The sequence below is a fragment of the Dipodomys merriami genome, unplaced genomic scaffold (genome assembly GCF_024711535.1).
Source record: "Dipodomys merriami isolate MVZ:Mamm:240054 unplaced genomic scaffold, mDipMer1.0.p SCAF_3, whole genome shotgun sequence".
NCBI lineage: Eukaryota > Metazoa > Chordata > Mammalia > Rodentia > Heteromyidae > Dipodomys > Dipodomys merriami.
Window position 1 is genome coordinate 87,556,362 of NW_027204492.1, and position 14,428 is coordinate 87,570,789.

At 39.1% G+C, this 14,428-nt stretch overlaps 1 protein-coding gene across 1 annotated transcript in view; it reads left to right on the forward strand.

The window, feature by feature from the left end:
- Slc9a7 (solute carrier family 9 member A7) overlaps positions 1-14,428 on the forward strand; it is a 170,686-nt gene that overhangs the window by 86,765 nt on the left and 69,493 nt on the right. Inside the window, exons 4-5 of the mRNA XM_070040577.1 lie at positions 4,444-4,520; positions 7,996-8,108. Coding sequence (XP_069896678.1) covers positions 4,444-4,520; positions 7,996-8,108 — 190 coding nt within the window. The remainder of the gene's footprint in view (positions 1-4,443; positions 4,521-7,995; positions 8,109-14,428) is intronic.

The following is a 14,428-nucleotide window of genomic DNA, read 5'->3' on the forward strand; positions in this document are numbered from 1 at the left end:
AGGAAACAAATTACCAGTTTTGCCAGGTCCCAGTTTAGGTTGTTTTGTTACATACTTATTCTCTTTCCTTTTAAATTAGCCCTAATCAAAGGCTAGTAGCTCACACCTGTAATTCTGGGTACTTAGGAGGCTGAGATTCAGAGGATCATAGTTTGAAGCCAGCTTGGGCAAAAAAAGACTCCATCTCCAATTAACCAGGAAAACGAAATAAAAAAAAAAAAAACTGGGCTGGAGGTGGTGTGTCTCAGGCTAGGGTACTAGCTGTGAGCAAGCAAGCTGAGCAAGACCACAAGGTCCTAAATTTAAGCCCTGGCACAAGAAAGAAAAAAAAACATGCTTATAAGTGCACTACCTTACTGTAGTTGTCATTTCTGATTAAACATATTGTCAATTAAATATGTAATATATTTCACCATGTACATTATGACTTACAAGCAGATATATTCATACCATTTGACCCACATCCATATAGTCTCCTTGGAGACTGGGTCATTTTTTTGACTTGAAAAAATTGACCACTGAGATTAGCTTTGATTTGGGGTGACTATTCAAGGTTTGCTTAAGGGCACTGGCAAAGGAATATAAAGGAGGTTCCATTTTGGGTGAGTATTTTGGCAAAGGAAGAGAACCAGTGAGAGGGAGAGAGTAATAGGGACAATGAAGGTAATAGTGGGGGGTGGTGAATATGATCAAAGTACACTATATACATGTATGAAATATTATAATGAACCCCGCCCAGAAGTCGTCATTTTGGTGAACTTCTGCATCAAATGGACATATGTGCACGTGTGTGTGCATGCAAGCACACGCATACACACAACATACACTGTACCTTGTCGGTGGGGAACAGGAAAGCATAAAGGTTCCCAAGGAAGAGGACCATAAAGCTTAGACTAATAATCTAGGAATTGGGAAGCCAGTTAGGTTTCACCAATAGCAAACTTTCTGTTTCTGACCTTTCTTAGGTTTAGATTCTTGAAGGCTTTACTAGGACATGCTACCATCACCTTCTGTCTCTTCCTGCCATCTATATCTGAAAATGACACCTAAGGGAAACTGCAGCAGCCGTGGCTGCAGCCAAGTCAGAATAGGCAAGCAGTGTAGCATTTTTTCCCCTGTACTGAACTGGTGTAGATAGAGGAAGTGGCTACAAGGGTGGCTTGTGTTGAGTGTGTAATGTACTGGACTCTCCAGTTCTGGGGCTGTGGTTTAGTGGAGGGAGACTTTAGAAAACTCAGAAGCTTTCAGTTTCTCTCACATAAAATGGTTCAAATAACAGCTTTGTAGTAGGAGCATTATGAGAACTGGATAAGCAAGTATATGTGAAAATACACTGTGAACTATGAAGTGTACATTTAAATGCTGTGAATTTCCGGAAATTAAGTAATCACTTAATCACGATCAAAAAAAAAAAAAAAAGAACCTTGGGGAAGGGAGGGAGGGAGGGGATGGTAGGGGGAAAAAAAAAAAAATAAAAAAAAAAATGCTAAATATAGTACACACACAAATGGTCTATCTCTTCAAGATGCAATTAAATTCCCATTCTTGTCAGCAGATATGAATGAGAGAATAGCGTGTGTGTGTGTGTGTGTGTGTGTGTGTGTGTGTGTGTGTGTGTGTGTGTGTGTGTGTATGCTGTGTGTATGAGAGACAGACAGAAAGGGAGGAGTCTAGAATATGTAATTAATGTATTTTTAGTGGTAGATTTACACTTCTAATTTTATGCTTTGGCTAATACCATGAATATGAATCTATCTATGAATCTATCTATCTATCTATCTATCTATTTATCTATCCATCTATCTATTTACATTATTCATTGTGATGGTTGCCCAAAAGAATGCTGAGTGACAAGGGAAAGTACACCTGGGATTGAAATTTGTTTCTGGATACTTCACGAGTGTCATTGGTCTCATCACTCATCCTGAACCACTCCTTACACTCTCTATTTAAGCCCTGATGGAGTTTCTAAAGGGAAGTCACTCCCAGTAATTTATTTTTCTACATAATAACTTTTTATTAGCATATATTAGTTAATGTGGGGGTTGTTGTGACACATGTATTTAATGTATTCCAAGTAATTCCACCCTCTCTATCACTCTCCCATACTCCCTTATTCCCTTCCTAAAACAATTTCATCAGTTGCATTGTTGTAGTTTCATATATACAAACAAACTACTTTGACCACATTCATCTTCCATTCATCTTCCTTATTAGCCTAACTCCCTTATTTTTAATCTTTTTTCCCCAAAATATTGGCGTATTTTGAAATTATCTTAAAAAGCTAATATACTTTTAAAAACCTCTTTAACTTAAAAACACTGGGGATAAACAAAAATTTACTATGTAAACATAATTATGTGTCCATAATGTGTCCAGGCAGCGCCCCCACTTGGTGACTGTCGGCATGGCAAGCCCTGGAAGATTCATTTCTGAGCAGGTACTTAGAGGGTACTCGATGTTCTTTGACATTTTTACTGCCTCAGACAAGGACAAGCATTGTGAAAGGCTGAAGCCAAAGTCTCATCCGCTCTGTCTGTGACACAGGTCACAGGATACCTGCATCTTTTGTCTCCTCATAGTTCATTTTGGCTCTTGATGCTGGCCTGACCTTTCTTTCTTATACTCTGTTTTTCCCTGATGCTGTCCAACTGACTCCAATGCCTTTTTAAAACAAAACTTCAATGTATATCCTACAAAATTTTAAAAAAGATGAAGGAAAGGGTAGGTTGGGAGGGATGGGTGAGAATGTTGAAAGGGAGAACATTCATCAAGATGCATTGTATTCATAAACTGTTTTGTTCAATGGCAACTCTTATACAACTATTTAAAGATGATAAAAATATCTAAAATTTTTTAGCTCAAATGTTCCTGGCCCTTACTTCATTAGGATATTTGGGAGGTTTGTGTGTCTGTTTTGTTAAGTAGTACTGAATTTCAAATGAGAATAACTTTTTCCCAGAGAAGTGAGAACCATGGCTCAGTATCTCAAGAACAGGCACAAGTAACTCCATACCCTCAGCATGTCCTACAGGCCTCACGACTGGGAATAGTAGATCTGTGTGTTAAAGTAACCAAAGAATGTGCAGTAGTATCAAGGAGATTGTAGCTTTGACATCGCTTAATCAATGATTGTAGAATCTTACATTAGTTTTTCTTACTATATGTATTTAACTCGTCATATATAATGTAGCCCAGGCTGGCCTTAAGTAAACTCACAATCCTCTCACTTCATCTTCTTCAGCTTGTTGATTACTGGCATGTATCACAAAGCCAGCAAATGGCAATAACTTCCTATTCCTTTTTCTCCATTGTGATCTCTATTTGTCCCTCTTTCCCAGGTTTCAAAGATGAATCCAGATGAATATATGTAGATGCTGCGGGGTACATGAGTATATATTGCACTCTTTTCTGATACTGAATTAATCAGGAACCCCATTTGGTGGCATTTTCCTCCCCTATTTGTTTCAAAGTTATCTATAATGATCTTCTAAGGTACCGTTAGAACTAGAGGTGACTGACTGAGTCATGGAGTAAAATGGATTTATTTGGTGGGCACCAGTGGTTCATACCTGTAATCCTAGCTATTGGAGAGGTTGAGATATAAGGATCCTAGTTCAAAGCCAGCCCAGTTAGACACATCTGAGAAATTCTTATTTTCAGTTAACCAGCCAAAGACCAAAGGCAAGGTGTGGCTCAAGTGGTAGAGTGCCAACCTTTCTAGCACACACACACACACACACACACACACACACACACACACACACACACACACACACACTTAAACAAAAAAGGCTCTCATTTTTTTCTCTCTCTTTCACACACACACACACACACACACACACACACACACACACACACACTCACACTCAATATAAATTTTTTTTTGGGTCCAGTCGTGGGCCTGAACTCTGGGCCTGGGCACTGTCCCTCAGCTCTTCAGCTCAAGGCTAGCACTCTACCACTTGAGCCACAGTGCCACTTCCGGCTTTTTTCTTTTTGCTTATGTGGTGCTGAGGAATTGAACCCAGGGCCTCAGGCATGCAAGGCAAGCGCTCTACCACTGAGCCACCTTCCCAGCCCTCAATATAATTTAATATAGTTAACCAGAGTAATTTTGTCTGAAAATTTACTAAGCCCTTGCTCACTTGCTCAGTGATTGACAGTGCAGAGAATATTTTAAAGCCATGATGTTTACAGCATTATTCAGGAGTCACTTCAGATATTACTTGAGGTAATAGAAACACTAGGTAGAGTTTCAGGGATTTTTTGGTGTGGTGTTAAGGATGCAACTTGGGACCTTGTGCATGCTAAGCAAGTACTTTACCACTTGAACTATGACCCCAGCTGGGCTTTCAGGTTTTAGAAACTCATAAAGTGCTTCTTAAGCTAACTGTGAAAATCACAATATAATTGCTGTGTGTTTTGTTTTGTCTTATTCAGAGACATTTTTTCAGAAATCTTGGCTCTATTCTGGCCTATGCCTTTTTGGGAACTGCAGTTTCCTGTTTCATTATTGGGTAAGTGAATCTTGGTCATACAAGTCAATTAACTCAATTTCCAAAAAGGATGAGATCCGTGTGATTACCCACTGTCTGGTGTCCAGATGTTGTGTGCCAGTACTGGAGATGTTAGACACATGTGGCTATTTTGATTACAATTAAGATTAACTAAAATGAAATAAAATAGCTCCTAGTTCCCAGATGTTGATTTCTAGTGTCATTCTTCAATAAAAAGAGTGAGAGCCCCTTGTAGAAATGGTATATTCCAGAGCTGGGACAGAAAATGTCTATGTAGATGGGGCATCTTGTGACTCAGGAAAAAAAATCAAGTACTTAGAAGACATTCAGACAAGTGGAAGGATGTAGGGCTTTTCAAAGGGACAGTAGAGGCAACTTAAAGGCCCCCCATAATGGCCAGGGCCCCACTCTGACTAAACAACAAATAAATTGCTTTCTAGTAGATCATCACCCAAAGTATAAAAGAAATACCCTTGAGACCACACTGATATAGTTAAATGTTTAGATGAATAAATCAGTGGAGGAGAAGAGACAGGTGTCCTGTGCTACTTTCCAAATGTAGGCTTTTTTAAAAAAGATACATGCTTTTCAAGGACATAGAATGTAGTCCCCCTATTCCAGCCCCTCACAGAACTTAGTTTTGAGTTCATAGTTATTTCTCCAAAGAGTATAGAGGAAGTGTAGTTTCTAAATGGAGAAAGCTGAGCCAGGTGATCAACATCAGTGGAGATGAACCATGTACTGGTTTTTTGAGAGGGTGATACTAGGCTTTGAACTCAGGGCCTTATGCTTACTAGGTAGGTGCTCTTATCACTGAGTGATGCTTCCAGCTCAGATTTTGCTGGTTATTTTTTAGATAGAATCTCACTTCCCTGTGTACATGCTGTGGCCATGATCCACCTATGTTAGACTTCTTTCCTACTTATCTAGGGTAACAGACATGCTACTTTGTTCAGCTAGCCATTGAGAAGGGGTCTCTCAAACTTTTCTGCTAGGCTAGCCTCATACCACGATCTTCCCAATCTCAGCCTCTCAAGTAGCTAGGGTTAATAGTAATACTAGTCAGGCTAGTATGTGCTCGCAATATTTGTGATGAGAAGGGCACTTTACCTTTCTTGTCTTCTACCCCAGAACATCACCTCAGTAACCATTAGAAAAAAAAAGCAAGAAAACTTCACCTTAAAGTCATTCTACAAAATATCTAACCAGTACTACTCAAAATTGCCAACGTTGTTAAAAACAAGCAATGTCTGAGAAACTGTTATAATCAAGAGAAGACTAAATTTAGAGATTAGATAACTAAAGGTCATGTTATAGCCTAGATGGCATCCTGAAATAGAAAAGAGCATTAAGTAAAACTAAGGAAATAATGAAAATCATAAGTTAATTTTAATTTTTTTGTAGTACTGAGTTTTGAACTCAAGACTTTATGCTGGCTAGTCAGAATCACTCTACCAATTAAGCCATTCCTGCAGCTCTTTTTGCTTTAGTTATTTTTCAGATACAGTCTCATACTTTTTGCTTAGGCTAGCCTGGACCATGATCCTCCTCTTTTTCTCTCCCATGTAGCTAGGAAAACAGGCAAGTGCCACCATACTTGGCTTATTTGTTGAGATAAGGATCACGTTAACTTTTTGCTTGGGTTGACCTCTAACTACATCCTCCTGATCTATGCCTTTTGAGTAGCTTGGATTAAAGACCATGAGCTATCATGCCCATCCCAGAACTTTTATTAAAAAATATTAGAGATTAAGAACAAGAGATTTTTATTTATTTATTTTAAGGGCTTTTTATTTTATTTTTTTTAAAGGAGAGGTACAGAGTGTATTGTTTACAAGGTGACATGTCTCTGAAGAGCAACAGTCTGCCCAGCATGTATTAGTGGCAAGGGGAGGCAAGATGGGGAAAGTCCACCAGAGAAGTCTGTTGCCCAGGTCTTAGATTGTGCTGAAAGGAAATGTAGGGGAAGGTCTAGTTTCTGGAAATGTTTGAAAGATAGGTGAAAGAAGCCTTTGAGGAGCAACAAAGAGCAAATCAAATCAGTTACTACGAAGTTGCTATGGACTGAAATTGGACTTGTTAAGTGTCTGGAAGAGTGCCTAGCTCACATGAGGCAAGCATTCAATTCTAGCCAGTTTTCTTCATAAGGTTTCTATTCTGCAGATCCTTCTTGGATTCCTAGCTTAGCCAATCTACTGGTGTCAGCATCTAGGATATAATGGTACCCAGTGAATGGTCAGTCCTTCCTCATTACAAATCTCAAATTATCAAGGCTTGGCTGGTGGGTACAATAAGTAAACCCCACAGTTGTTTTTACTTTCCTAACGTCTGCAGCTGATGTTACCACTGCTATTGCCAACACACACACACACACACACACACACACACACACACACACACACACACACACACACACACTTGTAATGTGTAGTCCTTTTTTGATGTTACCACTGCTATTGCCAACACACACACACACACACACACACACACACACACTTGTAACATGTGCTAGTCCTTTTTTATTTTTTAGCATCCCTCACTGTTCACATTTTCTAAGCTGTCATGTAGGAAATATGTCCAGGCTGAGCTGAAAAATTGACCTTAGCCTGGTGCCGGCTCATGCCTATAATCCTAGCTACTCAGAAGGCTGAGATCAGAGGTTTGAGGCTCAAAGCCAGCCCAGGCAGGAAAGTCTATGGGATGCTCATCTCCATTTAACCACCAGAAAACTGGAAGTGAAGCCATGGCTCAAAGTGGTAGAGTGTTAGCTTTGAGCAAAAGTGAGCTCAGGGACAGCGTCAAGGCCCCAAGTTCAAGCCCCAGGACTGACAAAAAAGATGAACTTGGTACTTCCTGTTGTACTAGGTTATATTATACATAACACAGAAAGGGCTGTTGTGGGGTGTGTGCCCTGTTCTGCCTGCACGCCAGGCAAAGCAATTGTCCATATTGGTTGATGGGACTCAGAAGTTTCAACAGGACGTTTACAGAGGTTTGCCTCTTCTCCCTCCATTACTATCATTCTGGGTAGAGAAGGTGATAAACAATAGGTCAGTTACTAGGATGTTTGTGACTAACCCATTCATTTCTCTCCAGTTTCTTCCCACCCACTGTCCCTGTGATTTGAAATATACTATTCTTGTCTGTGTTTTCTAGCAATTTCTTACCTATAATTTTGAGGTCTATCTTTCCTATTTCTTCCTATTATCTAGTGGTTTAAGAGACCTTAATTTTGTTGCTGATCAAAGCCTATACTTCTAGGCTGCTCTGGTTAGTGAGCACAGCTGTAAAACTGGGGTAGCTATGTGTTTCAGTATAATGGAGTTAGCTACAAGCCTTTACTTGGTACTAAAGTCCTACTTGCCTGTAGTCCTAGTAAGTGTCTAGCTATATCCACTGCCTATTACTTTTACAGATCTCCTGCTTGCATGCTTGCAAACAGTTCTCTTGACATTCTTCACCTTCTTTCTTACAGAAATCTCATGTATGGCGTGGTGAAGCTCATGAAGATTGTGGGCCAGCTCTCTGATAAATTTTACTATACAGATTGTCTCTTTTTTGGAGCAATTATCTCTGCAACTGACCCAGGTATTTGCATATTTAGCTTAAACATTATGGTTTTCTATTATTTAAATCTTACAGAGTTCAGAACAGTCATGAACTTTTTTTTGCAATAGGAAAAATGGAATACTGACTTAGACTTTTTATTAGTTATTGGGGTAAAAATTCAACGTAAGACAGATGCAGGTGGCTCATGCCTACAATCCTAGCTTCTGAGGAGATTGAGATCTGAGGATTGCTGTTCAGAGACAGTTTGTACAGAAAAATCTGCGAGACTCCAATTTTCTACAAAGTGGAAACAGTAACTCAGAAGTGGAGACATGGTTCAAGTGGTAGAGCACTAGCCTTGAGCACAAAAGGTCAGGAACAGCACCTAAATCTTCAGTTCAAACCCCAGGACCACCACAAAAATTCACAAAATAGAACTTACCATCTTAATTATTTATTTCTAAAATATTTTTATTGTTATTATGGTGAAGTACAGAGGTGTTACAGTTTCATAAATTACCTCTTCCTTCGCTCTTCCCCCGCTTTTCCCTCTCCTCCACCAACAGATTGTATAGTTCATTTTCAACAGTGTCTACTGAGTACCATTGCTGCATTTGTTCACCCTTTGTCCCTCCATTTCTGTGCCTTTCCTTATGTAATCTCCCAAAGAGAGATAAATGAAGGAGCAAGACAAACCAAAGAAAAATCTCTCCTCTTTCCATTTCCTGGAGTTCATTTTGATAAATATTGAGGCAGAGAGACATTAGTCTCACTGTGTGTGAATGCCTAGAGTCCTGTATAATTTATCATATCCCAGTGTACTTTAGATCTGACTTCTGCATATGAGAGAATACATGTGCTGTTTGTCTGAGCATGGCTTAACATGATTTTTTCTAGGTCCATCCATTTCCCTGCAAATGACAATATTATTCTTTCTAATGGCTGTGCAAAATTCCATTGTGTACAGCTACCACATTTTTATACACTCATCATCTATTGTAGGGCATCTTGGCTGTTTCCATAACTTGGCTATTATGCATCTTAATGATTTCTAAAGTATACAGTTCACTAGAGTTTTTTCACATCATTGGGCAACCAAAACTTTAGTACTTCAACATGTTATACAACTATGCCCCCTAAAAAATAGATCCCCTTTTATCTTCCTTCCAGCCCCTAGCAGTCACCATTCTCTTTCTGTCCCTATGAACTTGACTACTATACATACCTCAGGTTTGTAAAATCATACTGTACTTGTCTATTTATTTTTGCAGATACTGAGGTTTGAACTCAGCCTCATGTTCTCATTTTGCTTTCCTGCTCAGGACTGGTGCTATGCCACTTGAGCCACAGCTCCACTTTGGTGGAGAATTGGAGATAAGAATCTCAGATTTGGGGCTGGGAAGTTGGCTCAGTGGCTTATGCTTGCCTTGCATGCCTGAGGCCCTGGGTTTGATTCCTCAGCACCACATAAGCAAAAAGAAAAAAGCCGGAAGTGGTGCTGTGGCTCAAGTGGTAGAGCGCTAGCCTTGAGCTGAAGAACTGAGGGACAGCGCCCAGAGTTCAGGCCCCACAACCGGACCCCCCCAAAAAAAAAAGAATCTCAGATTTTCCAGCCTGGGCTGTATTTGAATCACAGTGATCAGATTTCAGCCTCTACCTTCTATCTATATTTAGCTCCCCTCACCCCCACCACCCGTGTTTTAGAATGACTAATTTGGATCTAAGTTTTACCCTTAGATTGTCTTCTTTCTCAGTATTGTGTGCTTTGGAGAAACCTATCATTTGCTTTAAGTAATACTATTTCTTAGTGGAAACATAAATGAATACCTGTAGAGAATGCAGTTGAATTTGTAAACCCCTTTTTTGTAATATTCCTGTGTAGTTTCCAATTGTGATATAGTTTTCTAGTCTTAAATCTCTTTATATTATAAGTAATGAATATGTGATTTAAAAGTGTACAATAGGATATGTTCTATGCAAAACCTATACTACTTTCTATAAGGGACCTGAGCATCTATGAGGCAAGGAGGATCCTAGAAGGCTGACTGTTCATCTTGGGAAAGAATGTATGGAGAAAGGACTGGTCCTTCCTGACTGTGGAGAGGGAAAGGACTTTACAATGGCTTCAATGCTCAGTAACAATGATATATTATACAATGTATCATTGTATAGTATACAGTTGTCTTATGGTGATAGTTTTATTTCACTTAGCATCCTGTCTAGAAGGTTTGTCCACATTGTTATATCTAGCAACATTTTCTTTCTTTTCAGGCTGAATGATACTGTCATATGGATGGCAAACATTTTGCTTACTGATCTATTCATCAGTGGAAACTCATACAATGATACAATGATACATTGTATAATAAATAGTATATTATTTCAGTATTATATATTGATATGTTATTAATAATGATGCATTATGTCAATGGTATTATTTACAATGATAATCTTAAAAGTTATCAACATTTCCCACTTGACCATGCCTTTTGGGGATCCTCTGGATTCATGTTATCTCATAGCTCTTCTGTAAGATAGAATGTTCTATAATCTTCTCAATCCATTTTGGCAACCACTAGTCGTAGGTTATTTTTTTTTTAAATTTTTATCTGTCTTGGGGCTTGAAGTCAGAGTTTGGACACTGTTCCTGAGCTCTTTTGCTGAAGGCTAAGGCTCTACCACTATCAGCAGCTCTGCTTCTGGTTTTCTGGTGGTTAAGTGGAGATAAGAGTCTTAAGGACTTTCCTTCTCAGGCTGTCTTTGAACCTCCATCTTCAGATCTCACCCTCCTAAGTATCTAGGGTTACAGGTGTGAGCCACCAGCGCTCAGTTCACAAAGCTGCTACTGAATACTTGAAATGTGATGGAAAGTTCTGATTTTTGGATTTCATTTAGTGTTAGGCAATTTTATTTGTGATTAATGGCTAAACATTGGACAATACAGCACTGGGGGAACAGTTGTATGGTCCTGAAGAATCTCAATGTTCCAAAAATGACTTTTCTTAACTGTATATTGTCTCACATACACCCCAGTAAATTAGTATGGAGGTGTGGCCTAACCAGGTTAGGCACCCTGGTTCATGAAAGTAAAGATAGAATGTGGAGTTGTGGGCCTCAGGTTAAGTAACTAGCTCTTCTAGTCAATGAACAGGTAGCCCAGGACCTCCTTCTCTCCTTCCATCAATTTTATCCAGTGGGTATAATGGTCCCTGCTTCCTAGGGCTATTGTGACAATCAAATGCCATACTACATGTAAAGCCTTGGGCATGGCATCTGCTAGTTATGTTGGTCTCTGTGTCCATCTGATGCAGGCAAATTGTTTTTGTTTTACTGTGTTTCTTTAAAAGATAAATAATTGATCCTCACTACCCAAGCATGTTTCTAAACAGAACCCTGAAAAGCAGCTCTGTGATTTTAATACTGTTCTGTCTGTGACTGTCTCCATGTAAAAGTCTGTTGAGAAATAGACCCTTCATGGGTGTGAGAAAGGTATTTAATTGCCTGAAAAATCTGCTATGTTTTCAATAGCTTCATTATTTAGCTTCTTATTAGTAGTAAAGGGAGGTTCATGTGACAAAGATTACTGATACTCTTTCTGAGCTATTAGTTGCTTCATTTAGTTCGATACAAAGGCTTATTTCTTCCACATTGTCTATGTAATTGTTTACTTCCCTTTATTGGGTCTATCCTATGGGAGAAAATAATGGAAGGCATTAGATGCTGTATCATTTTTATTTAGCTTGTAGAGTTTGACACAGCAGTTTTTTGTATAAATGAAGGTTCCAGAAAATTGAACGTTTTAACTTATTAGCCATTAGGACATTAACTTTAACTGCTTTTAAAATGGAAATCTTTCTGAAATGTAAAATGTATTTTGTTAAATTCAAAGTGTTTTACTAGCCTTCTAAAAAAATTTTTGTTTGAAAACTTGGGTCATAAAATAGATTAAAATTCAGTGCAGAATTTGAGAATCTTGGTGAACCGAGCCCATTCTGCTTGCAGCAAAGTATGCCAATCTCTGAACAAGTTTTACAGAAGCAAAGATTGTATTTACCAGACAGCTGAGTGTGGAGGTGGGAGACTGAGGTCTCAATCTACCTCTCTCAGCATAGAGTTTGGAACTATTTATGAGATTTAGAAAAGCAGGGTGATTTAAGCTATGGAATTTGGTGATTGGAGGTATTAGTGGGTCTTCGAATGCAGGTCAGTCTTCATGACTATTTGGGGTACTTGTTCAGAAAATGGTGGCATTATCAAGGAAATGCAAATCAAAACTTCATGGAGATTTTACCTTACCTCAGTCAGAATGGATATCATCAAGAAAAATAAGCAACAGCTAATGTTTGTAAGGGAAAACGAACCCTTAAACACTGTTGGTGGAAAAAATAAAAATAAAAGCCCAGTACTGGTGGCTTACACCTATAATCTTAGCTTCTCAGAAAGCTGAGATCTGAGGATCACGATTCAAAGCCAGCCCAGGCAGGAAAGTCTGTAAGACTCTTATCTTTAGTTAAGTTCCCAAAAAGGGGGGAAAAAACCGGAAGTGAAGCTTTGGCTCAAGTGGTAGAGGTCTAGCTTTGAGCAAAAAAGCTTAGAACAGTACCCAGGTCCTGAATTAAAGCTGCAGGACCAGCACGCGTGCGCGCACACACACACACACACACACACACACACACACACACACACACACACACACACACACACACACACACACACACACACACACACACACACACACACACACACACACAGAGTTAAAAATAGACCTACTATACCATCCTGCCATGCTAGGTCTGGAGGTATATTGAAAGGATAGTAAGTTGATGTACAGTTGAGATACGTGCACATCTATGTTTATTGCAATGGACAAATGTCTGCTGTGCCAACCTATGATAGATGTATGATAGGAGTGACAAGTGAAACTTCTCTTTTGTTCAGCCACTGACTTTTGCTGTAGTACAGAGTAGTCCTTCAGACTAGACCCCTAAATTGGGAGAAATAATAATACTACCCTCCTGATAGGCTTTCCTGCGGACTAATGAGCATAGTTTCTGCTTCATGGTAAGTCCTCAGTAGTTGGTACTGTTATTATCATTGGTAATTTTCTCTGACACCTGGGTTGAAAACAAGACAAATTTTGTCCACAAAGTGGTAAACTACTAAAGTTTTTTTTAAAATATCAAAAGTCACAAATATTATTCATGTAACAAAGAATCCGAAAATAACTTTTTTTTCTTTTTTCTTTTTTATTACTATTATTGTGAAAATACCATACACAGGGGTTACAATTACATGGGCAAGATAGTGAGTACATTTCTTATCAAGCATTGTTGCCTCCTCCTTTGTTTCCCCTTACCATCCCTTCCCCTCTACACCCCCCCACCTCCACACCCCCCCACCATCCCCCCCCACCCCCCAACCCACCAAAGATATAAAGTTTGTTTTTCTACATAATGTCTTGTACATCTCATTTTTGGACCAATTACAACAGAAAATAACTTTTTTTTTCATTTTATTTTATTTTATTGTGAACATACTGTACAGAGGGGTTACAATTACATGGGCAGGATAATGTGTACATTTCTTATCAAGCATTGCAGCCTCCTCCTTTGTTTACCCTTCACATCCCTTCCCAGCCTCCTCCCCCACCCTATCCTCCCCCTCCCCCCCCCCACCAACATTGTAAAGTTCGTTTTCAACATGACAACATGTACTTCTCACATTGTTGGAACAGGTCCACCTGTATCCTTAAATGACTTGTTTTTCCCCATCTCCTCCACAAGTTATACTGACATCAAATATAGTGAAAGCAGGGGTTATACTGTGGGGGAGGGACATACAAAGCAACAAAGAAATAATCTTATAAATGCGTTAGAAACAAATGCATGAAAAAAAACATTAAAATACATATCTAAGGGTTCATTTTCCTAACATCACATTATCTGACCTTTTCCGCGTGACTCAAGATATTGCAAATAAGGGAAACCATGGGACCTGTGTTTCTTTTTTTTTTTTAAATTTAATTTAATTTTATTTGTGAACATACTGTACAAAGGAGTTACAATTACATGGGCAGGATAATGCGTACATTTCTTTTTTTTTAATTTAATTTTATTTTATTTGTGAACATACTGTACAGAGAGGTTACAATTACATGGGCAGGATAATGCGTACATTTCTTACCAAGCATTGCAGCCTCCTCCTTTGTTTACCCTTCACATCCCTTCCCAGCCTCCCCCCTCCCCCCCAATCCCAATCCTTCTCCTTCCCCCCTTCCCCCCCCCCCCCCCCCGCACACCGATGTTGTAAAGCTCGTTTTGGACATGACAACTTGTACTTCTCATTGTTGCAACAGGTCC